The sequence below is a fragment of the Penicillium canariense genome (genome assembly GCF_028826845.1).
Source record: "Penicillium canariense strain IBT 26290 chromosome Unknown utg000003l_segment0_segment0, whole genome shotgun sequence".
In the NCBI taxonomy this organism is placed as follows: domain Eukaryota; kingdom Fungi; phylum Ascomycota; class Eurotiomycetes; order Eurotiales; family Aspergillaceae; genus Penicillium; species Penicillium canariense.
The window spans coordinates 3730198-3756521 of NW_026622730.1; the positions used below are offsets into that span (position 1 = coordinate 3730198).

Sequence of the window (26324 nt, forward strand, 5' to 3'; positions counted from 1 at the left end):
GAAAGAGAGTGTGAATATGACCTGAATATTAGAGGACTGAGGCGTCAATTGTCTGGATCTTTGGCTTGTGCGACCTCGGGGGCTCCACTAATTTTCCGATTCAGAATTGGGGCTATGCAGGATGGATGGAGTTGATCGATAAGAGACAAAATGCAGAATAGTATTGTAAATCACGTTTTAGGTCCCATATATAAGTCGCGAACATAAGGAAGAAACGCCAATCTCTTGACATATCAATGGCCATTATCTACAACGCAATGCCCAGGGCAGGTGAATCAACGTCAGTAGAACATCCATGAGCGGATATTCGATCAGTTTCCTGCATTGCCTCTCTTTCCGCCTCTCTTCTGGCGAGCATGGTGAGCCTTCAGCACGGCCCGGGTCTCCACTAAACTGCGCTTGTTCTTGCTCTTCGCCTTGCCCAGAGTCATGAGGAAGTTCTTGCGGCGGGCCTTCTCTTTGTTGGTGGTACTCTTTCCCAGCTCCTGCTTGCGTTCCCTGCGTCTGGCTTCCTTGCTCTTGTGCTCATCCCGGTCAGGCTTACCCTCACGTGCATGAGCAATACGCTCTTCACGCGTAGACTTTGCCGCGGACAAGGAGGCAAGGCCTTCGATCTCTTCGGCAGTCAACGGGTCATCCGTGTGGCGGGCGGCAGGCTGGGCAGCCCGGCGGCCCCTGGGGCCATTGACAGCAGATTCGACAGATGCTTGAGCCCGGAGTTCGGCCAGCTTAGCCAGATCGGCTGGGGTGAGGATTCGAGTCGTAGCGAGAGTGGATAATTTAACCTCTTGGACCGCATCGTCGTTCTCCTTCGTCGCTTCTCCGTCCTGCTTGGATTTCTTCGAGGGCCGATCCTTGCCCTCATCTTCAGAGTCGCTGAGATCAATCTCAACATCGCTTTGGACATTGATCCATTCACCCGAGTCGTCACTATCCTCGTCATCCTCAACGTTCCATGCGGCCCAGTCATCTTCCTCATCATCAGAGGCATCAGAGGCATCAGACGCAAGACCCTTCTCCGCACGCTTCTTACGCCGCTCCTCTTCCTTCCACTTCTCCAGCAGCTCCAGACCCTCGATGCCGCCACTCTCCTGTTGGCCAAACCGTCTCTGCTCCTTGTCACCAGACCGGAGGCTCATGGCCGCCTCCTTGCCACGATCGCGCTTCTTAAGCATCTGCGCTCCAACATCACGGTAGAGACTAAGCAGGCCCTTGGAAGCCATAGTCACACCCTTATCCTTGCTCTTCTTGTACATGACAAGATCCTGCAGTAACGTCTCGTTCATCGCCAGGGGCTGTCTAACACAGATTTCTCGGATGGCGTTAAGACCCGCCGTGGCAACCTCTCCTGCCGATGCCTCAGAGACAAACTCATTGGCAATCTTCTGGATGAGTGGCTCCAGGACATCTGGAGGCACCAGATCGTGCGATGCCTGTGCCAATGATGCCAAGAAGGATGTGACTGAAGGCTGGCGAGGGGTAAGGAACTTCTGGAAGTAGGAGTAGAGCGACATGATGTGCAGCTTGTGCAAGCCCACCAGACGCGACACCAACTGCAGAACAAGGAGCTTCTGCTCCAAGTTCAGCTTAACCTTGCTGCTTTGCAGGTGCTTAGTAAAAAGGCTGTCGGCAAATCCTTGGGGATCATGAAGCAGGTGAAGTGCTGAGAAGTTGAGCGGATGCGGCTGACTCTTCTTGCGCTCCTTCTTCTTATGGATGGATATGGCCTTCTCAGCCACACGGGCCTTCTTCTTCGACTTCTTATTGATTTGCAGGTTATGGCGGAGGCGACCAACATCGAGGGTCTCTTCGTCACTGCTCTCATCCTCCATGTCTTCACGCTCTTTGTCTCCACCTAGGAAAAAGCGCACTCCACCCACGATGACCTTCTCGTTCTCTGACAAACTTGCCTCCTTCATAATCTCAACGGCCTTAGCATCCGTCCAGATTTGACGCTTCCATAACTCTCGGGTCAACTTGATCGCCCAAAGTCCCTTGGAAGATTTGCGATCAGAGGTGACCAAGTTGAACAGAACGGTCTGCATTGTCCGGTTCAACTTGTGGTGGGTGGTCTTTGAATTAGCCTGGCGAAGCTCGGACAGAATCTTCTGGAACAGGAGAGCTCGCAAAGTCTTGCTAGGTGTAGAGATGAGAATGGGGAAGAGCGTGTGCAGCAGCCTGCCAGTATAGCGAGTTAGATCCCTGGATCCAATACTTCACATATAGTTTTCTGGGTCATGCATACGTAGCTGAGTCCAGAAGATCCTTCTTCTTGAGGAGCACTATGCTTCCAACGAGTTTCTCTCTCAGTTCCGACTCCAACACCATGTGGTGCTGCATCAGCATGTCAATGAGCTGCTGCGGGAAGTCCTTCAAAATCTCCGGGTAGCAATCGGCAACATGAGAGATGAAGTCAATCAACTCTCGGAGTGAAATAATACCCGTGTCCGTGGCACCGGAGGGTGCAGCCATGAAAATTTCTCGATGCGACTCATATTGGTAGTGCTGGGCGCGGAAATCTTCGATGTAGGATCTAGTTAGAGCCAAGCACACGAGTCAGCCTTGCTCAGCGACAGAAATTATCACACAAAGGATTTGAGCAACTTACTTGGGATCCCTCCGAATCTTGTGTTGCAAATTAGGCCTGCGGAAAGCAGAGAACGCGTCAATATTCCACATCAAAACTGGGTTGCACCCCGGGACACAGCGATTCTAGGCAGATTGGGCACTTACAGATCAGCCTCAACCTTTTCCAAGGCACCGAGCTTCCGTTTGACCATCTTGAAAGCCTCTGGCGTGGGAGTAAATGGGGGGTGGAGGAAAAGAGGCTGGAGGTCAGTCGACGCTCCGAAACTTTTTTTCCCGCCGTATCGATAAGCGACCCAACTTGGGAGATTAACAGCTGGTGCCTCCACCGCAATTTATCAACTTGCCAATCACCCATCAATGGTCAAATGATACTTCGTACATCTGTCGGAATGTTTCTACAACAGCAAATCCGTTACTCAAGATGTCATCTGAAAGAACTCAAGGCTACTTTTGAATGCTACAGAAAATCCATAATCCCATGACGTGAACAGTAAAAAATTTTGTTTTTTCACTTAAAACTTGGCCATTACCACCCAAGGCCCTTGCGACCGCATCACAACTGCAGGAAATGAAGCTATCCAATTGTGTTCCCATTTTGGATTCTGCTTCCTCCGTGGCTGTCCCTATCCGTACAGCCGTGCAGATGCATGTCAATCATCTAAAACCCGGTGAAAAACACCCCGTTCACTCCAGTATCCATAAAACACGTAGGACCAAACGGAGAATGCATCCAGTACACCCTTTACCGGTTGCTCTTGGCAACACGCTCCAGCTCGTCCTTCTTCTTGATGGCGTAGGAGTTGCTGCTACCCTTGGCGGCGTTGACGAGCTCCTCAGCTGTGGAGATATTAGTGGAAATTCAAAAGCACGGAGTGGGTGTTTTGGGGAGGGGGAACGAACCCAGGCACTCAGAGATGGACTTCACGGAGCGGAAAGAGCTCTCACGGGCACCGATGGTGATAAGAGCAATGGCGGTGTTGACACGGCGCAGGGGCGAAACATCGACGGCCTGGCGACGGACGGTACCAGCAGAGCCAATACGGGTGGAGTCCTCACGGGCACCGCAGTTGACAATGGCATCAACGGCGATCTGGATGGGGTTCTGGTCGGTCATGATGTTGACCTGGATACAAGAACATGAGTTAGATTCCGAGGGATAAATGTGAGGATACAGCCAGCCAAGGTGGATCAGGGCAGCGGTCCAGCGTGTAGACAAGCCTTCGCAGCAGGTCTGTCGATGACAAATTGTACAGGAATGGGGAAGACGTACGATCTCGAAAGCGTGGGCGACGATGCGGACAGCCATGGCCTTCTTTCCGTTGTTGCGACCGTTCATCATGATCGAGTTGGTCAGACGCTCAATGATGGGGCACTGAGCCTTGCGGAAACGCTTGGCGGCATAGCGACCGGCGGAGTGAGAGGTGTAGACCGGCTGGCGGATCTGGATGTAGTCGCTGTTGGCGGGCAAAAGAGGTTAGCCATTCGAGTTCTGCGTGATGGATTCGGCATCTGGTTCCTCTAAAGAGATTTTGTCCCGGCGCGCGCAGCAGTCCCTCCCTCATCTAGTGCAGCCAAAGTCGCTCCCTGCGCATATGCCCCCGAGACTAAATCCATCCAGAGAAACTCGTTGTCGTCGATTGAGATGGACTCACGTCAGAGAGATGTCGCGGATCTCAACATCCTCGTAGCTCCACTTGCCGAAGAGCAGGACACCGGCGTTTTCGCCCAGGTGGGCAATCTCCTTAGGGAGGACCGTGACGGTCTGAACGTCCCCGCTGTCGGACATTTTGCTTGTCGAGGGGAGGTGGTGGGAAAAGGGTGACCGGGTTGTCGAAGGGTGGTTGAACGATCTCGGGATGGCTATCCACACGAGAATTTGGAGGTGTGCTCGCTTAGCGGTGTGCGGTGTGTGTGGAGTCACATGAGTAAATTTAGGGCAATCGCTACAATTAGGTAAGCGCAATGGGCCGTGGAGAATCATGTGACGGGCTGATTCGACAGCCTCAGGCGTCCAATTGCCTTTCTTGCTTGCGGGCGGTCAACCTACTGGGCATTGGGTACCATTCACAATGTCTCATTACTTCCCCGCCATGGGCGTTGAATCTCCTAATCCTAGAGTTTGCGCCATTCGCTGCCTTGAACGGGCAATTGCACACTCGTTGAATAATTTAAGAGTTGCTTGTAGGGAATTTTCTATAGGTAATGCCTCTTATGCACAACTGCTGACCGGGGCTGAGACATACTCTGCCTACTAGTACCTGAGAAAGCCACAGTTGCCATCTTGACCACATGGCATCCCGTATCGCCCCTGGCACTCCTGCGTAGCAAACAAGACCTTGTCCCTTGACTCAGTAGAGACCTCAAATCCATACATATACTACAAGTGCAACTACATCCCTTCGGGTCGGCCTTATTGCACTGGTACATTCGGCTCCCTTCACCGCCTTTGGGTACGTGACGTTGTGTCTGTCCAGCGCAGAGGCCGACACTGAGACAAGACAATTCGTTGGCCGCTGGTCAAGATCCCCAGGAAATTCAAGTACATCCAGCAGGGGTCGCTGCACGTTACCCCTCCTTGACTTTCTTCTATCGCGCCCCAAGACGCTCCCTGAGATGAAGTGTTCCTGACCGTTCACTTCCCCCATCTTTCCCCCGCGTGTTCGATCCACTTGCCTCAATTTGAGGCCCTGCCCGTGCCCTAATGGCGGAAGAGAGTCCAGAATTCCAGTCTGCTTTGCGGAACCTGGACAGGGAGCTGGAGGTATGTTTTCCCCCCTATGCTGGTAATGTCCTTTTTGCGCTTACGCGGCGTGAACTTCAACAGGAAGGCGATATCACCGAAAAAGGGTAAGCAGTCTTCTCGCAGCCTTCATTCCTACCAATCGGGCACAAAGAGCATGGATCTTGGAATCTCTAGAGGGTGGTCTGAGATGTGACACAACAGCGGTGGGCTAACGTTAACACAGGTATCAAAAGCGACGCACCTTTCTGCTCTCCCAATTTCTCGGCCCCAACAAGCCGCTTGAGATCAATGCTCATGCGGCCGCAAGCTATGCGGGCTCATCCGAAGGCTCCCATATTACCCCACCAGCTATATTGAGCGTGCGACCGCCAACTGCCGATTCTTCACAACCAACCATCGCATCTCCAACCTATGCCGGCGGGTACGATGGTGGGCAAGGTAGCGGAGAATTCGGGTACAACCACGGTGTCAGCGTGGACGCACAGAATCCGTCCCCGGCTATAGCCGGCCCTCATGAGCGAGATAGTACCGGCATGTTAGAAGCTCTCGATCGAATGCCGACGTCGGCATCGTATGATTCGCTTTTCCTTCCCAGGCCTCCGGTCCCAGGTTCGCAGGGCCAAGATGGCTCGCGCACTGCGACTTTGATGAGTCAGAACTACGCTTTCAACCCTGAGTCTGATGCAGAATACGTTCAGCCTGAATACGCCCAACCGGAGTATGTGGATGACGGCGTGGGGGGCTACGATCCCGCTCCGGGCGGGGTCACGCGACAGTCGACAATGTTGGATTCCCAGCAGGGCTACTTCTCTGACTTTGCCGGACAACAGCACGATGACTATCGGGAGAGCTATGGTGGTGGTTTCCATCGCTATTCTCAGTCGGGTGAGGCCTTCTCACCAACAGCGAACATGGCGCCGCCGTTTATCCCTCCCTCCGAACTGTCCCATGGCCCAGCTATCGAGCATCTCCTACCTCTCGAACCTCGAGAGATACCTTTTGCGGTGAATGACCCCCATGACAAGAACATCACCATGTCTAGTTTTGACAATATCCCATCGGTGCTCCGACATCGTGCACGAGTTCATCCGAAACAGCCGGCATATTGGGTGCTGGATCAGAAAGGAAAGGAAATTGCTTCTATCACATGGGACAAGCTGGCAAGCCGCGCAGAAAAGGTGGCGCAGGTTATTCGTGACAAGAGTAACCTGTACCGTGGAGATCGTGTCGCTTTGATCTATCGCGAGGCTGAAATCATTGAGTTTGCCGTGGCTCTCATGGGCTGTTTCATCGCAGGAGTGGTTGCCGTTCCAATTAATAGTCTGGACGATTACCAAAGCTTGAATTTGGTGCTCACCTCGACCCAGGCCCATCTAGCCCTGACCACCGAGAACAACCTGAAGGGCTTCCAGCGTGACATCACAGCACAGAAGCTCAACTGGCCACGGGGAGTGGAATGGTGGAAAACCAATGAATTTGGCAGCTTTCATCCTAAGAGAAAGGATGACACACCTGCCCTTGTTGTACCTGACCTAGCATTCATCGAGTTTGCGCGGGCCCCGACAGGAGATATGCGTGGTGTCGTGATGAGCCACCGAACTATCATGCACCAGATGGCCTGTCTGAGTGCCATCGTCTCAACTGTACCTACCGAATCGAGTGCCAAACACTTCGCAACCAAGGGTGAAACCATTATCAGTTACCTTGATCCAAGACAAGGAATTGGTATGATTTTGGGTGTTCTCCTGACCGTATATGGCGGCCACACAACTGTTTGGCATGAGGATCGAGCGGTAGAAACCCCGGGCTTATATGCTCATCTGATTACAAAGTACAGGGCCACCATCATGGCTGCAGATTACTCTGGACTGAAAATCTCCGCGTACAACTACCAGCAAGATCCGATGGCCACCAGACATTTCAAAAAGAACTCGGAGCCCAACTTTAGCAGCGTCAAACTTTGCTTGATCGACACGCTCACTCTTGATCCTGAGTTCCACGAGATCCTGTCAGACAGATGGCTGCGGCCCATGAGAAATCCACGGGCCCGAGAGATCGTTTGTCCAATGCTGTGTTTGCCCGAGCATGGTGGAATGGTCATCAGTGTACGTGACTGGCTAGGCGGCGAGGAGCGAATGGGATGTGCTTTAACCCACGAAATGGACCCGGCAGGACGGGACCCGAAGAAAGAAGACGAGAAATTCGAGAAGTCAGATAACAAGACCGGGTTTGGCAGCAGTCTCCTAGGTGGTGGTTCGCGCGTCTCTGCTCCCAAAGAAAGCGCACATAACGACCTGGGCGAGGTTCTGCTCGACAAGGAGGCCCTCAAAAGCAATGAGATTGTTGTTCTGGCAATGGGCGAGGATGCTCGGAAGTATGCTAGCAGTATGCCGCATGCCGTCCGAGTCGGTGCCTTTGGCTATCCCATTCCCGATGCCACTCTCGCCATCGTCGATCCCGAGACCAATCTCCTGTGCACGCAAAATGTCGTTGGAGAGATCTGGGTGGATTCCCCGTCGCTGTCTGGAGGCTTCTGGGCGCTTCCCAAACATACGGAGGCTATCTTCCATGCCCGGCCATACAAGTTTGAAGACTCCAACCCTACCCCAGTTCTTGTCGAACCCGAGTTCCTGCGTACTGGTCTGCTAGGCTGTGTGATTGAAGGCAAGGTTTTCGTACTGGGTCTATATGAAGACAGACTACGGCAAAAGGTGGAATGGGTTGAGCATGGTCAGGAGATGATTGTCGAGCATCGGTACTTCTTTGTTCAGCACTTGGTCGTCAGTCTCTTGAAGAAGGTGCCAAAGATCCACGATTGCACGGCGTTCGACGTGTTTGTGAACGATGAACATCTGCCGGTTATTGTCTTGGAATCGTATGCTGCTTCGACAGCACCTACAACGTCTGGTGGACCCCCGCGTCAGCTTGACTCCGTTCTTCTCGATTCACTTGCAGAACGCTGCATGGAGGTTCTTTACCAGGAGCATCATCTCCGAGTCTATTGTGTTCTGCTAACGGCCCCTAACTCTCTCCCGCGCGTGACCAAGAATGGTAGAATGGAGATTGGCAACATGCTCTGTCGTAAGGACTTTGAATCCGGTATGTTGCAGGCCGTGCACGTCAAGTTCGGAGTTGAGCGGTCCGTGATGAACTTGCCCGTTGGTGTCGATCCTGAGGGGGGCATCTGGTCGCCTCTTGCTTTGGCATCCAGACAGGAGACCCTGGCCTACCAGGAGAAGCAGTATTCCGGGGTGGACTATCGGGATGTTGTTATGGATGATCGGACTTCTACCCCGCTCAATAATTTCAAAACGATTGTCGATCTTCTGCAGTGGCGTGTTTCGCGCCAGGCAGAAGAGCTTGCCTACTGCTCCATCGACGGGCGCGGTAAAGAAGGCAAAGGCATTACCTGGAAGAAGTTTGATTTGAAGGTCTCGGCGGTCGCGACCTACCTCAAGAACAAGGTCAAGGCCCGACCCGGCGACCATCTGATCTTGATGTACACTCACTCGGAAGAGTACATCTATGCCATTCATGCCTGCTTCTGTTTGGGTGTTGTCGTCATTCCGATGGCCCCCCTGGACCAGAACCGTCTGTCCGAGGATGCTCCCGCATTCCTGCATATCATCAATGACTTCAATGTCAAAGCCATCATCGTCAATACTGAAGTCGACCACGTCATGAGGCAGAAGCTTGTCTCCCAGCATATCAAGCAGTCTGCACAGGTTCTCCGCATTGGTGTACCGGCTATCTACAACACCACCAAGCCTTCTAAGCAATCACATGGTTGCCGTGAGCTCGGCTACACAATGAAGGATACTTGGCTCCAAGGTAACCAGCCCGCCCTTGTTTGGACCTACTGGACGCCCGATCAACGACGAATTTCTGTCCAAATTGGCCACGACACCATTATGGGCATGTGCAAGGTGCAGAAAGAGACATGTCAAATGACCAGTTCACGGCCAGTCCTTGGCAGTGTGCGGAGTACTTTGGGTCTTGGGTTTCTCCACACTTGCTTGATGGGCATTTATGTCGGCGCTCCCACCTACCTTGTCTCTCCCGTCGACTTTGCTCAAAACCCAATGACATTGTTTGTGACCCTCGCGCGGTATAAGATCAAGGACACCTATGCTACGAGCCAGATGTTGGATTACGCCATAAGTGCCATGGCCGGAAAGGGCTTCCAGCTACAAGAACTGAAAAACTTGATGATCTCTGCCGAAGGCAGGCCCAGAGTGGACATCTATCAGAAGACGCGCCTACACTTTGCTTCCGCGGGCCTGGACCGTACCGCAATCAACGTTGTGTACTCGCATGTGCTAAATCCCATGATTGTTACGAGATCGTACATGTGCATTGAGCCGATTGAGCTCTGCCTGGATCTCCGGAGTCTGCGTCGCGGTCTCATCTATCCTGTGGACGCTGACACTGATCCTACGGCGCTTGTAGTTCAAGATTCAGGAATGGTGCCTGTCAACACCCAGATTGCGATTGTGAACCCGGAAACCTGCACTCTAGCCCACGTTGGGGAATATGGTGAGATTTGGGTCCAGTCGGATGCTTGTGCCCAAGGATTCTACAGGTCCAAGCAGGAGTTTGACGCTGAAAGAATGAATGGCCGTGTCGCGGATGGAGACCCTGGCGTGCCCTACGTCCGTACCGGGGATCTAGGCTTCTTGCATACTGTCACTCGCCCCATTGGCCCTGGTGGGCAACCTGTTGAGATGCAGGTGCTTTTCGTTCTGGGAAGTATCGGCGAGACCTTTGAGGTTAATGGTTTGAACCACTTCCCCATGGATATCGAGAACTCCGTGGAGAGATGCCATCGTAATATCGTGAATGGAGGATGGTGAGTTTTACCTCTCTAGCATGCCTCGAACACACTAGCTAACCCAGTTCCCTATAGTGCTATCTTCCAAGCAGGCGGCTTGATTGTGGTTGTGGTCGAAGTCACTCGAAAGTCGTTCCTGGCGTCTCTCGTCCCTGTCATCGTCGACACCGTTCTGGGTGAGCACCAGGTGATCGCAGATATCGTTGCTTTTGTCTCGCACGGTGACTTCCCTCGCTCGCGTCTCGGCGAGAAGCAGCGCGGAAAGGTCCTGGCTTCTTGGGTGACCCGCAAGTTGCGTACAATTGCTCAATTTAGCATCCGCGACTTGGACGAAGACCATCCGTTCGCTTTAATGCAACACCGTGCTAGCCGAGGCTCCAAGCCGACCAGCACTATGGGCAACAGCATCCGGCAGTCTAGTATCATTCCTGAAGCCGACATCTCTGCAGTCCCACGATCACCGGCCACTGCACTCCCTGAGGAGAGGACCGGCACCCTGCACGAATCCTATCAGGACATGCAGCGCCCAGCTCTGCCGGAACTTGACACTCACACCGAGAACTTTGTATCATCAACCCCGGTTCCTGCAGCGACCTCCACTGTACCTTACATCCAGGAGCCGCAGTCGGCAACGATAGTGACGGAGGATGACTATCATTTCAACACGGTGGAGCCTGCCTACGAGTCCGCTCATGAGCCCGCCGCTGGCGCCACCCGTGACTTCCGTTTCAGCTTTGATATGGATAATAACCCCATCGAGCAGCTGCCGCAGGATTCGATCCCTTCTGGGACCGAGCAGCCCCCGACCAGGAAGGCTTCGCTTCCCATCCAACAGTCCGTACATCATGAGGGCGGCATAACAGCAGTCCCTGGGCACTACGAGAAGCCACGCCCGGGAACGCAGGAAAGCGGTTTGATCGACGACTGGCCCCAGGAAGCCCTTATGTATCAATCCGCTCTGGGCGCAGAGGACGGTCAACGGCAGCACTACGACCCTAGAAACCGGATTTGAAGTTGAGTCGCGAGCATTGGGACATGCTCTGTACATGACATTTGATGTGCGAATTTTCTCTAGAGTAAAAGCGACTTGTTCACGAAGCGATTGTTGTTCCGATAGTGTGATTGTTTCTGCGTTTCTTTTTCCATCCCCTTTTTTACCCCGGTTGTTTGGGATTCATTGTCTCCTTTCCCTCACTATTTTCACTCATATTTTGCCTCCAATACCTGATCTGCACTGTTCTCTGTTCTATTGCGCGTGTGCGTCGCCATTTGTACATATTATCACATACCCAAACAATTTATCTTCAGCCCTGTCCCTGAAATCCGGTGCGTAGTTTTTCTCTGGCATTATTTACATCACAAGCACCTTTTACCTCCTGCATGCTCATCATCGGCGAATTGTGTACCGACCTATGATCGTGGTGTATGGGCAACGTTTGTGCCCACCGGAAGACGTGATGTTGACCCACATTTATACCATCCGCTCTGGCACCATCAATGTGCGAAGCTCGCAATCGGCACTACCGGTCTTGGCATTAAGCACGCCTACTCTATGCCCCGGGGAAAAGAGAATACGAAAGACTTTGTATCCACTGCCGTTACCGCATGATCGACAACCAGACCCATTGTGCTGTCGTTTTCTCCATGCCCGTCGTTGATCACCGGGCACGGCCGCCCGCTCTCTATACTCAGTGCAGTAGGACTCGCGGTACGATCACGGGGGATCTTCGCCGGTGCAATTCTGTGGATAAATGAGACAAGAGTTGCTCTACTTATTAATTTCCATCATGAGGGGTCCTGTAGAAGTCCATCTAGCTGTTCGGGGTTTATATAGAGCTCCAGTCTGAACCCCCAAAGGTCAAGCGATTCACTCCAGCTTCACAATAGGCGGAACATGTATCTTCTCTGGCTTCTGGGTCTAACCGCTTTAGCGGTGGCTAAGCGGCCCAACATTCTTTTCGTCTTGACTGACGACCAGGGCAAGCATGTCGGAGGACTGGAACATATGCCCAAGCTACAGGTGAGCCTTCAGGCAAGCCCCCGAGACAACGCGTATGATTAATCGAATCAATATCCAGGAACTTCTTGTGCAAAAAGGCTCCACCTATCCCAAGCACTATTGCTCTGTTGCACTATGCTGCCCTTCTCGCGCAAATCTCTGGACCGGCCGTATGCCACACAACACCAATGTGACCGATGTCGCGGCTCCCTATGGTGGGTACCCAAAGGTGGTATCTGCTGGCTGGAATGATAACTACCTGCCGCTGTGGATGCAAGATGCAGGGTACAACACGTATTACGTGGGAAAGTTGTGGAATTCCCATACCGAGGACAACTATAACAAGCCCTATGCACGTGGATTCAATGGCTCCGACTTCCTGCTGGACCCGTACACCTACCGATACTACTATGCGCGGATGACCCGCAATGGTAATCCCCCAGTGAGATACGACGGCAACTACTCTACCGATGTTATCGCTGACAAGGCGGCCGGGTTCCTGGACGAAGCGCTGCAGCACGATCGTCCATGGATGCTGACTGTGGCCCCCAATGCGCCTCACTCCAATGGCTCGCATGACTCGACTCGCAATGCGAATTGGTTTGGGGAGCCGGAGTATGCCCCACGTCATGCGAACTTGTTCAAGGGTCTCCAAGCTCCACGCGATGAGAGTTTCAATAAGCTTATTGAAGGCGCCGTGGGTTGGGTTGGAAATCTACCAGAGCTGAACCAGACCGTCCTTGATTACATCGATGAGTTTCAGCGCTGCCGTCTACGTGCTCTGCAGGCAGTGGATGAGCTTGTAGGGAACCTGGTTGAAAAGCTTGAGAAGGCTGGTGAACTGGATAACACCTACATCTTCTTCTCTACCGACAATGGATACCATCTCGGTCAGCACAGGATGCAGCCAGGCAAGAACTGCGGTTATGGCAAGTACTTGATAACCTGATATAAGATGACTTAAATGCTAATACCCTTAAAGAAACCGACATCAACGTCCCCCTCATTGTCCGAGGCCCCGGTATCCCCGAGAACCAGACCCTAGACGTCGTCACCAGCCATACCGATCTTGCACCAACCTTCCTATCCATCGCCAACTCCACACGAGAAGGCCTAGATGGCAAGGCTATCCCCACTACCATTGGAGCCAGCAAGTCCGACAATAAGACTGAGCACGTCGCAATTGAATACTGGGGTCTGGCGGTTCCAGAAGGGATCTATGGCTATGCCAGTGACAAGACCGCCGAAGTCGGCAACAGCTACAAGAACAACACATACAAGGCCATCCGACTCGTTTCCGACGACTACAGCTTGTACTATGCAGTGTGGTGTACGAATGAGATTGAGTACTACAACCTCAAGGTAAGCACCCGGCCATAGACGCCCTTCATACCATCGGAGTCAACCCGTCCAACCCTAACGATGGATAGGATGATCCCCACCAAACCGTCAACCTAGGCGCCACCCCCAACAAACATTCGAAGTATAAAATCGCCAACCGTGAGCTCCCACAAATTCTTCACCGTCTCGACGCCCTTATGATGGTTCTCAAGTCCTGCGAAGGTGACGCATGCCGCTACCCATGGCGCCAGCTGCATCCTGCAGGCAAGGTGTCTAATCTGGCTGCAGCGCTGGACTCGGGCTTTGACACATTCTACGAAAACCAGCCGAAGGTGTCATTTTCGGCGTGCGAGGTGGGATATATAGTTGCTTCTGAAGGACACCAGCAGTTTGATGTATATGGAGGGGGAACCAAAGAGAGGAGATGGGATGATATTGAGAAGAGGTGGGATGATGCGTTTTTGTGGTGAGATCCTAATAAGTAGGGAGCTTTCTTTTAACGAAATGCTCCTTTTTGTTAAAGACTTGAAAATTTATTGCGAACGCACTTTCGATGTGGTTGATCTTCCCAATGAGAGCCCCATTCAAAGTCGATGCCCAGCCAGAGGTTGCCACGAAAATATTGAACGGTGCGTTGATTGATAGCACAAGGAAGGAGGGAGGGAATGCGGCAATTTACGACTTTGTACTTCAATTTTTGGAAAGACGTCAGTGTTCTACGGGTACTGTATAAAGAAGAGTTTTGTGCCCACTCCCCGGCCAGCAAGTCCATGTATCTAGAATTGGCACAATTAGTCATTGGACAAGTGCTAAACCTTTGTTTTCTTCTGGGTCCATCACAACGGTCAGATGAAACTTTAATCTCCGCACAATTGTCTGCAGACCTTTGTTGCTTACTTGATGACCGACTCCTCTACTACCAATGGATCAATACTTGTGGGAAGCATACTGACGTCTAACACGAGTAGCATTCACCAATCTACCAAGCAATGAAAACTGGACCAGGTGGCGAGGTTTCCATAGAGGAATTTTCGAACATGCTGAGTGATGCGATATACTACAGGATACCGAAGCTTCATTCCAGATGCCACTGCATTTCTTCACGATCTAGAGATCGTTGTCTCAAAATCTTCCGGCTCGCGTCCTAGGAGCTCTCCAAGTAGAGGGGAAACAAAAGCTGCTTCTCCAGGACGGAAAGCCTCAAAGGTACTTGTCCACAGCTTCGAATGATCCACTCCATGGTAGGTGAGGCTCGGTGCGACCTTGGGCTGTTTCGCAAACTCGTCCACCGAAACCTGGCAGATGCGCACAGGATGCTTCGCAATTTTCCCCAGGATGGTGACAGTCTCCCCCAGCGTTAGTGTCTTGGATCCTGACAGCAGAACCTTTTGATTCTTGTACTCGAACCCTGCCTGATTCTGTATAAATCTCTTCAAAAGCTCTGCCGTACCCTCTCCAAGCTCCTCGCGCTTGACCCACGCAATTCCAGGGCCCGATCCATCATGTGGGATTTTGATTTCATCCACAGGGTGCGTGAGATCGAAGAAAGCCGTATAGAGAGGGTAAGACTCAGAGTAGAGACCCTCACGAATCACTGTGTATCCAAAGCCTTTGTGCTGGCGAGCGCACTCTTCCAGATATCTTTCAGTGTCCAGATGCGCCTGCATGACGTGGGCCACAGACTCGCCGTTCTCCGGCTTACCACCATATCCCAAAGAGCCGTAGAAGATATAATTCACCCCGCTCTGAATCACCAGGTCAATTGCAACGCGTTGGCGCTAGATAGACCAATATAAGATATTAGTTTGCTTCCTAGGATCACTTTGCTTTATCTCATGCGAATCTCACCTCAGTCCGATACTCATGCTCCACCGACGCGTATGATATCAGAAAAAGCGTGTGCAATCCATCAAATGCGTGCTGAAGGCTTTCGTCGTCATCGTAGTCTGCACGGCGCAGGACTGCTTCTCCGACGGGGAGGGATTTGAGTTTTTCTGGGCTTCGAGCGATGAAGACTAGGCTTGATGACGGAAGGCGCGGCAAGAGGTGTTTAACAGTCGCCCCGCCAATTCCTCCTGCTGCGGGAAACACTCCGACAGTATGGTTTGGCATTTCAATAGAGGATGTCTGTTCAGGGCTTGACAAAAATACAAATCTTGCAGCCTGTGGGTGACTCTGCTGAGATCGTCTACATACGAATAATTATCGGCCTAATCCTAAGCCGGTTCGGAGGCTTCGTTCATGAATTTGTCATCGTTGTCATAATTAACCCAGGGAACGTACCTGAAGAAGATCCACTGAGCTTGAATCTCATAGAGTGGCGCCACCAAAGTCGCCGGCCCGTCCTCTACACCGCTTATCTTCTGCCGCTTTGTCTGCCGTACTGTGGACCAAGACATCATGTCAAGACTAAATAGGGCCAATCCTAGGCAAAATAACCACTAGACCAAAAATGCACTATAGGCAACATTCTTAGTCTATACCGTCATTTATTGCTCCGACACATCATCATTACTGCTGATCCTGTCATCAGTCCAAAGTTCTCCCTTAGATCTATATAAGGAATAACGTGGTTACAATTTACTGTCCCAGGCTTAAAGTTCCATGGCTGGAATGCCTTACGAGAGATAAGCACCTGGCTAAATATTTACCAATAGAAGTAGCTGGCCCAAAATCCTACCCAAATTTCGATTGTAGAGGCTTGAAGATTTCTCTTCAGAGCGCTTTAAGACACAACAGGAGCATTCATGAAGAGCTTTGCTACGCTGGATAATTGCGGTGCAAAATCCACTGAACCCATCATGTATCACATACAAGGTATCAACCATCTCATGTCCTCCAGGAGATAGCAATAGGGACCTATAAATAAGCTTGTTGGAAATAATTAACTGATCCTTATCGGACGTGGTGTTTGGTGGCATTTTCCGGAAGCTGGCTTTCGTCCACAAAATTCGTCCTTTCTCTCCATCGTAGCCGGTAGTTGGAACAAAAGTCCATAAAACACTTTTCGAGCTTGTTGCATTGCTATTTCATACCTTTCCATTTTGTAGGTGATGCGTTTTACCACTTTTCGTCTGTTGCGATGCATACATTGACTCTTTCGTTTTGATGACTGCTGATAGCAAATCATTTTCTTTAGCCAATATGTGATTCTACTCTGCATCGGAGATAATAATCATCCATGCCATAGCATACGAACAATTGGCTGAAGGAATACTTTTTATGTTAATGTCCTTCCTTGGGCCGATTACAGACTCTTAAGTATTACACCCACCAAGGATTCTACATAGCAAACAAAGGAGTCACCATCAGTTTGAACTTGAACTCATAAACAATGCATTATTTGTTATACCTGCTCCTCAAGATGACAAAATACGAAACTTTTTCCCAAATTACTGCTGCTCAGCTAGCTTGGTCAGGTTCTCAATGTTGACCTTGGCGCTGAGACCGCCGTTGGCAACGGCAGTCGTAGAAGAGCCGGTCAATTGCTCGAGGGCCTGGAGGTCCTCATTCGTGAGGGTGTTGGAACGAATGGGGCGGAAAGGGGCTGGGGAGTCGGTGCGGGAGGTGAGGAACTGGAGTCTGTTAGCTTGGTTGTAAGTGGTACTTAAGTTGGTTGGCTAGAACTCACGGAGCTGGCAGCGCTGAGCAGCGCGATCAGAGATGCTTGTACAACATCACCATGGATTCCGACACCCCATACTTGATCCTTGCTGCCGGCGGCAGTACACTGGATGTACGTGGCGGCCTTCACTTCACGGCCCAGACCACCTGCATTGCTCTGGCTAATGGAGTGCTCCTTGTAGTCCACAACATCGAGATCGATGCTGAGAGTGGACAGAGCCGCGGCAAGGGCTGAAATAGCACCATTACCTGTGCCGGTAATAGCATGCTGGACACGATCGATCTCAATGATACCGGTGAAACGACGCTTAAGGTTCTGAGTGTTAAGCGCCTTACCGGGCTCAGGCGGAGCAGGCGACTGGGAACGGTCGGTTGTGATATTGTAGTCGATGAGAGTGAAGCGGGGGTTCGACTTCAGATGATAGGCGTTCTCGAAAAGGGTGACAAGCTCGGACGGTCGCAGCTCCCGGTTGACCTTCTCAGTCTCCAGTTGCACAATCTTGCTGAACTCAACCTGAAGGCCACGGGGGAGATCCAGTTCCAAGCTGCGTAGAATGATCCAGGCAGCTCCACCCTTCCCACTTTGGGAGTTGACTCGGATAACTGCCTCGTAGTTTCTTCCGATATCTTGCGGGTCGAGAGGGAGGTATGGCACGACCCACTCATCATCATCCGTCGCATTGGCTTTCTCACGCAGCAAGAAGCCCTTCCGCACGGCATCTTGGTGACTAATGGGGGGTTAGGAGCTATAAAAACGAATGATTGGTCGAGTACTAACCTTCCACTAAAGGCACTAAAAGGGGGGAAAGAGTTAGTATGCTTGCATCACAAAACCGGTGACGGAGTACTACTAACCTTGTGACCAGGGCGCCACCATAAGGCCAGCGCTCATTAACAGGAATCTTATTACACTCCTCCACAAGCTTGATAACGGAGGGAATGTCGGAGAAGTCAACGTTGGGCGAAACACCTTGTGTGTAGAGATTGAGAGCGAGAGTGACCAGGTCGACATTACCGGTGCGCTCGCCATTGCCGAAAAGGGTACCTTCGACACGTTGAGCGCCAGCCATTTGTGCGAGCTCAGCTGCAGCAACAGCACAGCCACGGTCGTTGTGGGGATGCAGGGACACAACGAACTTTTCGCGCTCCGTCATACTATTGCAGAAGTACTCAATCTGATCCGCGTAGACGTTGGGAGTAGACATCTCAACAGTAGCGGGCAGGTTGAAGATAATGGGGTTCTCGGCAGTCGGCTCCCAGGCAGCCTTGACAGCTTCACAAACCTCCACAGCGAACTCAGGCTCAGTATCCGAGAATGTCTCTGGGGAGAATTCAAACTGCCATTCCGTGCCAGCCATGGAAGGGTCATCCTTGGTGATTGAGCGGGCATACTTGGCGCAAGCCACAGCCTTCTCAAGACTTTGCCTCTTGTCCATGTTGAAGACAATCCGGCGGAAGCACGGGCTGGTCGCCAGGTAGATGTGCAGAATGGCCTTCTTCGCGCCCCTCAGGGAGTCAACAGTGCGGCGGATGAGATCCTCACGGCATGGAGCGAGAACCTGGAGCCATACATCATCGGGGGTAAGACCGGGCTCCTCAACAAGGCGGCGGGTAAAGTCGAAATCGATTTGGGACGCAGAGGGGAAGGAAACCTCGATTTCCTTGTAGCCGAGCTCGACGAGCTTCTTGAAAAACCGGTATTTTTGCTCGCCGTCCATTGGATCGGGGAGAGATTGGTTTCCGTCACGCAAATCCGTTGCCAGCCATCTTGGTGCAGAAGTGATTTGCTTGTCCGGCCAGGTTCGGTTAGGGAGGTTCAGCGGCTTGTATGGCTTATATTTTTTGGAAGGATCTTTGAGCCTGAGGTAAGAACAAGAAGGTTAGCATTTCACTTCGCTCAATTGCATCATTCCCAAGGATGCGCCGCCCTAAAAAAGCCGGCAGCAAAGCAACATACATCGGCATATTGGCGGTTGGCGGGGTATTCGGCGGGGGATCAGTTTGATAAGGGTCGATAAAAGGGAAAGAGAGAAGGACAACGAGCAGACACGATGTGGTTGGGTCAGAATGAGAGGACACAGATGGCACTCGGAATTGAGGTACGAGGTCCCTTTTAAAATCACACAGCGCTGAGACCAATGAAGAAAAGGGAATTGGTGACTCAAAAAGGCCCGCGATCGTCGATGACGCCGAGTTTTTCGGCGCCGACAGCGGAGTCACGTGATATCGACTCCGGCCCCCGTGGCCAAGCGTGGAAGTGGCGATCGGCAGTTGTCTGCAGTGACCGAGGAAGACGAATCAAATCAGTTTCACCCTCTTTTAAGCTTCTCGTCCTGCCCATACTGCGTGTTTAAGGTTGCACGCCGTGGCGAACGTGCATCTGCGGCTCGCTGGCTATAGCAACCGCCCCCGAACTCGGAGCACGCTCGGCCCAAGGCATGCATGCTTCGCCGCGGCTAACCGCGGAGTGGGTTCGATTGCATAGGATGTTTCCCGCGCAAATTGTGAAAACATATTGGCATAATATACAAAAAACAGGTGTTCATGAGAATATGGTGTGTATAGTACAAGGGCCGCTCAACTGAGAAAAAAAAATCACAGGAAATTCCGCTCCAAGTGCACCAGCAATGGATGCACAGCGCCCAACTTGAGTTTCACCGCGCGCGCATTCTTCAGCGCGTCCTCCCCAAGCTGGGACTTGATCAACGTTTGGAATTGCTGGGCTTCCGGATCGGTCTTGCTCTGCATCTGCCCGGTGACATCCACGGTAATGCCACCTTCAGCGACATCGCGCGAGCCCAGGATAAAGATCATATTATACTTCATTTGCTTGGCTCGTTGGATCTTCTTGCCCAGTGTCTGTGCGCTGGTATCCACATCGACGAGGAATGTAGAATCAACGGACGACAACGGGCGTGGTGGTGCAGCAGTCCCGTCATTCTGGAGAACCTTGAACCCGGAGAATTGAGCCGCGGCTTCGTGAGCCTGTTGTACTACAGCTGCATCCTGGTTGACTGTCAAGATAATACCCTGACGTGGCGACAGCCAGAATGGCCAATGGCCACCGTGATGCTCGATCAGCAGAGCCAAGAACCTTTCGAGGGAGCCGAAGATAGCGCGATGCACAAGGACTGGAGTGGCAACTCCAGGTGTAGCTGGGTTATAGTCCTCCTCGCCCTCTGCAACCTGATACTCCAGTCCAAAGCGTTGGGGCAGGTTCATATCCAGCTGAATGGTGGACAATTGGTGATATTTACCCGCCTGATCCTGGAGCTGAATATCGATCTTCGGCCCGTAGAATGCACCATCACCTTCATTCAGTGCCCATTTTCGCCCCGTACTATCCAATGCCTCTCGCAGCTGGTTCTCTGCATTGTCCCACATCTCCAGTGTCCCAATGTAATCGGTCTCTGGCCGTGTGGACAGCACCAATCGGTATGGGCCCAGCCCGAACGTGGTCATCGCCATGTCAACGAAACCCAGCGCCGACGCAATCTCCGATTTGATCTGCGACGGTCGGCAGAAAATGTGGCCGTCGTCCTGGTGGAAGCGTCGCACGCGTGTGAGTCCTGTCAGCGAGCCGGAGACTTCGTTCCGATGCAGCGGGCTGAAATCCGCATAGCGCACCGGCAGCTCGCGGTACGAGTGGTTCTGCGACTTGAACAGCAGGCAGTGGCCCGGGCAGTTCATCGGCTTCAGGCCGTACGATTCATCCTCGCCGACTTCGCCTTCTGTCACGCCGGATGCACCGCGACCGGTCACTTCGTACATGTCATCTTTGTAATTTTGCCAGTGGCCGGAGACTTCCCATAGGGAGCGCTTGTAGATGGTTGGGGTCAGGACTTCGCGGAAGCCGTATTGGAGGTACTGCGTGCGGAGGAAGGAGATGAGCTTGTTGACGACGTGGGTGCCGTTAGGGAGGAAAAGAGGAGAGCCAGGGCTGTAGTTGGACGAGGTGAAAAGCTCCTGGCTAGTTCCCAGAGCTCGGTGGTCGTGTGATGGTGGTGGTGGTGGTGAGGGAGCTTCGCCGTTGGACCGGCCGTTAGCAGCGTCAGCGCATGAACAATGGCGAAATGCGGTAGTCGACAAGGATTGCAATCTTTCAGATTGCCACCGCAGGCCTCGGTTGACCACAGGCCGATTGCAGGCGCGCGGCCGTAGCCGAGTGAGGACTGCGCGCATGGTTGGTTTGCTGAGAACCATTTTCTCCGCCGCGTTTTCCTGCCGATCTGCCTCCGGCCGCAATTAGCGGCCATCGCGCAAATATGGTACCACTACTATATATCTTCCTACCAAACAAACGCCTCTGATCATGACAAAGTCCGATTTAATATGACGGACCTAATGATGGGGTAAAATGGGACTCTACCAGATTGACAGACTGCATACCTTGACTCATACTTGTAATCTGCCGTGAACAACTTCGCTTCATTATGCCGTAACCTTGGATATATATAAACAATGGAGCTACCCTTCACTGGTATTCCCAGATCGTCGGGTTTTTTATGGCGGATTTTTCACTTACTTTCATCCGAAAAAGGATTCACTCAGTCACGTATACTTGTTAATCTAACTCATTTTCCGTCAGGATATCTTTTAACGAAAGCGAGTGTGTAGCATGGCCAACTGCACTTGCCGCCGAACCCACCTCGACCTACCCCACCGCTTTGCGCGAGGTGAAACGGTCGCGCGTCACTGCAACTTCCCTTCAGGCAGTGCCATTACCTAGCAGAATCGCATTCAATAACCTGGGCTTTTCTACTACGCGATTCTACGCTCGTATCCACTGGCCACTGACTCCCCCCGACGAGCCATCGCCGCAGTGCACCGATCTCGGGCGTGATATGTGTACGACACCATGTCAACAGAACCACCCGGTACCCCGGACCGCTCGGTGCTAGGCGAGTCCTGGGTTGTCGCATCAACAACATCGATCAAGGAGCATGACTCGCATCCCACCCTTGAGAAAGACCCTTCGAGCCCGAGCCCGCTTCCCAGGACGGAGAGGAAGATCGGCAAGCCGGCAAACAAGAACACGAACCTGGACCATGACCAGGACCAGGACCAAATCCCGGCCCAGCTAGCACAGTCGCTGACCTCGTCCTCCTCGTCATGGACTACGCCTGGCCCGGAACTCGTCATGCCGTCTATCTATGAGATACCGGTCTCAGAGGCATCATGGGTCGCACCCAATATACGGCCCGCAGAAAAGAAAGCACCGCAGATGAGGAAGCGGCGCCGGATCGCGCGGAACGGGGAGCAGATACAGCAGCAGCCCGGGGCTGCAGTTGGGAGCACTGGTTCAGCAGCTCCAGATCATAGAAATAAGAAGCCAAGCGTGATTGCAAGGCTCTCGTCGCTCTGTCGCGAGCAGCGCACGCTGCTCCTCACCGCGATCAACGCGCTCCTCGTCGCCCTGATCATGCACCTCCTCTTTCTCCCCGAACTCATCTACCAAGCACAGGGCCTCTGCGCCTTCCCAACGTTAAAAGCCCTCTACCCGGCTAGCTGCGTTCCTCTCGAAGCGCGAGCCCTGCCCTCCAACCCCTTCAAATCCACAGCTGCTCCCATCTCCCCCGAAGAAACCATCATCGTTGCGCAGAACAACCTCCAATCCATCTTCACCACCACCCTGTCCACCCTCACCCCGCTCTCGCACATTCTCAAAGAAAGCGAGTCCATGCTGTCCAACTTGCAGTCGGACCTGCAGACTAGCCTACCCGACGCACGCAACGCGCTAGCCCTCGAGTTCCAAGGCAGCAACGCCGCGCTGCGCGCCGCAGCGTGGGAGTTCGACTCGCTGCGCGCAGACCTGCGCTCCGCAGTTGACAGTCTGCTTGCGTCGCCCCTGGCCCTTGAGCCAGACAGTGCCGCGTCCATTGCGCGCGATACGAGGCTTGCGGCACAGCTGCGCCGGCGCGCCGAGTATCTCGACCGGCTGCGGGCGCAGATCGGGAACAAGGCTGAGTCGCTGGGCGAGCGGTTCGCCACGCTCGATGACCACCTCGAGGCCGTTGATGGGATTGTATCCCGAGAAGCGCGGCGGGCGTCGTTGCTGGGCGGTCCTGCAGTGGTACCGCGCGGTGAAGGCCTCCTGCACTTGCTTTCGAGCTATGCCAGATTCAGCGCGCGGCTGTTCGGCGCCGGCGCAAGCTCGAGCACGCGCGAGCGACCCGCAGGCCCATCGTTTTCGCCTTCGCCTTCGTCTAGCGCAGACCCAGCACGGCCCACGAGCACCCTTGCATTGCTGAGGCTGGCTGCGACGCAGCACCATGCCGTGGCGGACGAGGTGTCCCGGCTAGCGAGGGCGCTGCGCGATAAGCAGCGACCTCGATTGGGGCCCACTTGGTGAGTCGGTTCCACTTAAGCTTGTGCGGCTAGTCGATAGGGCCCTTTAGTGTATGGGTGTGGGGGTCCGGTGGGATTGCGTTTTGATTTGATGTGATTTTGGTCTGGCCTGCTGTTCCTTGGGCACGAAATTTCGTTGCGCGGTTTTTTTTTTCGGTGTTATTAAGGGGTGTTCCGTCGCGGGGGGCTGATTTGGGGACTGCGATCCGATACGATGGGATGAAGTACATATGACGATAGCCATGACATACGATCCACTTTTTTTCTTCTGTTAATTGAGTCCGCACCTCCATACAGTCCCGTTCGGCCTATCTTCGGTTCCACTCTGTTTTGATCAAGTAATCCTCTACCGTGGTTTCCAGCACACCCGCCCCATGGCCGTCCAACCCCTTCGCAAACCACCCACGGTATGCCAGCCGCGAGTCCCTGGCAAAACAAATCTCACCACAGAGCGAGCCCGGAAAGAATGGATAGGGACGGCTTCGGCCGAAGCTGCTGTTCTGGGATAATGAATGCCTCCATTTAACAGGGCACACACCCTGATCTTAGCTACTGTAGTGGGGATGCTCTAGACTGGACTGCAATGCTTCCCTTCCACGGTCCAACACTGAAAGCAACCACATCTGCCTTGATACCAGGCAGAGCAATATGGTATCCCGTCCAGCATTGCAGGTTAGCACATCTGGTCTCGGCAGGGGTTACTGTACCTTTCCCTACCATATTCCCTCGTTTCCGTCCTAGACGCCGAATCAGTATTAAGCAGTATGGAGTACACATACCCCCCAACACCTAACCCCAAGATATCGGCAGGACCAGCCGTGCTGGCGGAGCTCGTTATAGAGATACGGAGCTTTTCTTTTTCATTAGGTGCTGTGTCTGTATCTTGCGTTGCACGGCACAGAGTGCTGCAGATACGATGCCGATCGAAAGAGTGGAGGCCTTCCAGATCGCGCGAGAAGCAGATACGGAGTATAGGAGGGCTCAGCCTTGCGTCGATCCAGGATCGTCCGTTTCACACTTGCAGTTACAGTTACAGTTCTGTGAAGAGCACCGGAATATTGAAAATGGAGAGAATGATGATTAGTCCCAAATTTGGGGAACAGACTAATCTAGTGGGAATATGGCTGGTGATGGCGTGAGATCGATAGATACATGTTTGGGGGATGAGACTAATAAAGCAGATCCAAACTAGAGACTCCCCCGAATGATAAGCAGCTTGACACGAGCGGCGAAACATGAAACGGAAGCACTTATGGACGCCAAGTCGAGGAAAAAAGATACATCCTGGAAAAGAAAATAAGCGATGAAAAAATGCGTCCCACATGTTCCTGTCCAAAACCCGGTTCCAGCCCAGTATGCTTTATCCGTGGGAGTAACGTGATTAGGTGACGCGCGTAAAGTCGATGAACGTCAAAAGAAACAAATGGAGGGAATCCTTTTTTGGTAATTTACAGCTGGAAGAAAGCAGTGAGCAGGCCCAGGAGGGACAGGGGGCCAATGTAGTTGGCGACCACGTTGGCGGCGGCATTGAAGGTGGTGGACGCGGTGGCGGAGGTGCTGGAGGTAGTGCCAGCGGCCGAGCCAGAGGACGAACCAGAGCTAGTAGTGCTCGAGGACGAGCCCGAGCTGCTGCCGGAGGTGGTGCCCGAGGACGAAGCCTCGGTGGAGCCCGCGGTAGTGCTCTTGGCCGTAGACGAAGTCTGGGTAGCGGTCACCATGGTGGTGGCGGTAGAGGTCGAGCTCTTCGTCGAGTCGGAGCTGGTGGAGGAGACGGAGGAGCTGGAGCTGGAGGTCTCGCTCAATGCAACGGCACCGCTGAGCTTGATGCTCTCGTAAGAGCCGGTGTTGTCGGTGTAGGTGTAGGAGTCGGCCGGGTTGGCGTTGGTGATCTCCACGGACTTGACGTACATGGAGAAAGGAGCCTGGGAGTAGTCGGTCTCGCCGCCAGCCCACTCGATGGTGCCCTCACCGTTGGCGGAGTCACCACCAGCCCAGACACCGAGGCGCACGCGCATGGGAGTCTGGGGGTAGCGGGCGCCACCCTGGGCATCGGAGTACTTCAGGGTGCGGACGGGGTTACCGTCAATGGACCAGACGGTCTGGTCCTTCTGCCAGTTCACCGTGTACGTGTGGAAGGTGGTCTGGGGGTTGGACACCGCGGGCCAGGTGGCGCGATTGTACGTGGTGGTATCACCCTTGCCGAAGTAGTTGGTCTCAATGGTGGTGGTATCACCGCCGAGAGCCTCCTATACAAAGGGTTAGGAAATCGGAGTAAACCAAAAAGGAAAAAGGGAAAATGATGCTTACCCAGTCAATCTCGTCCAGGTCATCCGACTCGAAGACGATGGAGCTGACAATGCCCTGGCCGGGGGCGGCCATCATGGTGACGGAGACCTCGCCGAACAAGATGTAGAAGTCGGTCTCAATGGTGGGGGCTTCGCCCCTCTTGTGAATGGTGAAGGCCGCGCCATTCGAGCCCGCGTTGACGGTGTTGGCGGTGGTCTTCCACTTGCTCAGGCCGGACGCTTGGGTGAAGTCAAAGGTCATCTTGGACTCGGTGGTGCCGGCATCTGCGGGGCAGGTCTTGTCGAGAGGGTTGCAGTCGGTGAAGGTCTGCGCCGCGGCGAAGGGGACGGCGACGGCCAGAGCCGCAGTGGCGTACTGAAAGAGAGACGGCATGGTGGAAAGAATGTGTCACAGGTGTGTGTGTGGGAGTGAGGAGGTTGGAAACGACTGTGGGAGAAGATATAAAGCAAGGCAGTACAACAGAGGCCAACGAGTGGAGCGTGTGTGCTGATAGTCCTGGTTCCGAGAGAGAAAGCGCTCCACGGTTGCGCGGGTGATGGGTC

The 26324-nt window shown here is 53.1% G+C and overlaps 9 protein-coding genes across 9 annotated transcripts; 3 read left to right on the top strand and 6 right to left on the bottom strand.

Moving 5' to 3' along the window:
- Positions 1 to 311: 311 nt before the first annotated feature.
- N7482_006211 (SDA1 family protein) lies at positions 312 to 2780 on the bottom strand (the record flags this gene model as incomplete). Its single annotated transcript, XM_056688336.1, has 3 exons — positions 312 to 2178; positions 2246 to 2533; positions 2734 to 2780. 3 exons carry the CDS (start codon positions 2778 to 2780, stop codon positions 312 to 314), a joined length of 2202 nt encoding a protein of 733 aa, XP_056543891.1.
- A 551-nt stretch (positions 2781 to 3331) lies between these two features.
- On the bottom strand, positions 3332 to 4375 carry N7482_006212 (40S ribosomal protein uS7; the record flags this gene model as incomplete). The annotated part of the gene is made up of 4 exons (XM_056688337.1): positions 3332 to 3426; positions 3490 to 3712; positions 3860 to 4043; positions 4242 to 4375. The coding sequence occupies 4 exons, from the start codon at positions 4373 to 4375 to the stop codon at positions 3332 to 3334; spliced, it is 636 nt and encodes a 211-aa protein (XP_056543892.1).
- A 915-nt stretch (positions 4376 to 5290) lies between these two features.
- N7482_006213 (putative AMP binding domain protein) lies at positions 5291 to 11175 on the top strand (the record flags this gene model as incomplete). Its single annotated transcript, XM_056688338.1, has 4 exons — positions 5291 to 5350; positions 5414 to 5436; positions 5556 to 10181; positions 10239 to 11175. The coding sequence occupies 4 exons, from the start codon at positions 5291 to 5293 to the stop codon at positions 11173 to 11175; spliced, it is 5646 nt and encodes a 1881-aa protein (XP_056543893.1).
- An 882-nt stretch (positions 11176 to 12057) lies between these two features.
- N7482_006214 (sulfatase family protein) lies at positions 12058 to 13973 on the top strand (the record flags this gene model as incomplete). Its single annotated transcript, XM_056688339.1, has 4 exons — positions 12058 to 12183; positions 12242 to 13052; positions 13145 to 13524; positions 13593 to 13973. 4 exons carry the CDS (start codon positions 12058 to 12060, stop codon positions 13971 to 13973), a joined length of 1698 nt encoding a protein of 565 aa, XP_056543894.1.
- Positions 13974 to 14603: 630 nt separating this feature from the next.
- N7482_006215 (uncharacterized protein) lies at positions 14604 to 15615 on the bottom strand (the record flags this gene model as incomplete). The annotated part of the gene is made up of 2 exons (XM_056688340.1): positions 14604 to 15281; positions 15352 to 15615. The coding sequence occupies 2 exons, from the start codon at positions 15613 to 15615 to the stop codon at positions 14604 to 14606; spliced, it is 942 nt and encodes a 313-aa protein (XP_056543895.1).
- Positions 15616 to 16895: 1280 nt separating this feature from the next.
- Positions 16896 to 19092, bottom strand: N7482_006216 (2-isopropylmalate synthase; the record flags this gene model as incomplete). Its single annotated transcript, XM_056688341.1, has 5 exons — positions 16896 to 17078; positions 17135 to 17855; positions 17906 to 17920; positions 17983 to 18987; positions 19085 to 19092. The coding sequence occupies 5 exons, from the start codon at positions 19090 to 19092 to the stop codon at positions 16896 to 16898; spliced, it is 1932 nt and encodes a 643-aa protein (XP_056543896.1).
- A 630-nt stretch (positions 19093 to 19722) lies between these two features.
- Positions 19723 to 21309, bottom strand: N7482_006217 (threonine--tRNA ligase MST1; the record flags this gene model as incomplete). Its single annotated transcript, XM_056688342.1, has 1 exon — positions 19723 to 21309. The coding sequence occupies one exon, from the start codon at positions 21307 to 21309 to the stop codon at positions 19723 to 19725; it is 1587 nt and encodes a 528-aa protein (XP_056543897.1).
- Positions 21310 to 21985: 676 nt separating this feature from the next.
- On the top strand, positions 21986 to 23479 carry N7482_006218 (uncharacterized protein; the record flags this gene model as incomplete). Its single annotated transcript, XM_056688343.1, has 1 exon — positions 21986 to 23479. One exon carries the CDS (start codon positions 21986 to 21988, stop codon positions 23477 to 23479), a length of 1494 nt encoding a protein of 497 aa, XP_056543898.1.
- Positions 23480 to 24923: 1444 nt separating this feature from the next.
- On the bottom strand, positions 24924 to 26154 carry N7482_006219 (glycoside hydrolase family 16 protein; the record flags this gene model as incomplete). Its single annotated transcript, XM_056688344.1, has 2 exons — positions 24924 to 25721; positions 25783 to 26154. 2 exons carry the CDS (start codon positions 26152 to 26154, stop codon positions 24924 to 24926), a joined length of 1170 nt encoding a protein of 389 aa, XP_056543899.1.
- Between the last annotated feature and the right edge of the window lie 170 nt (positions 26155 to 26324).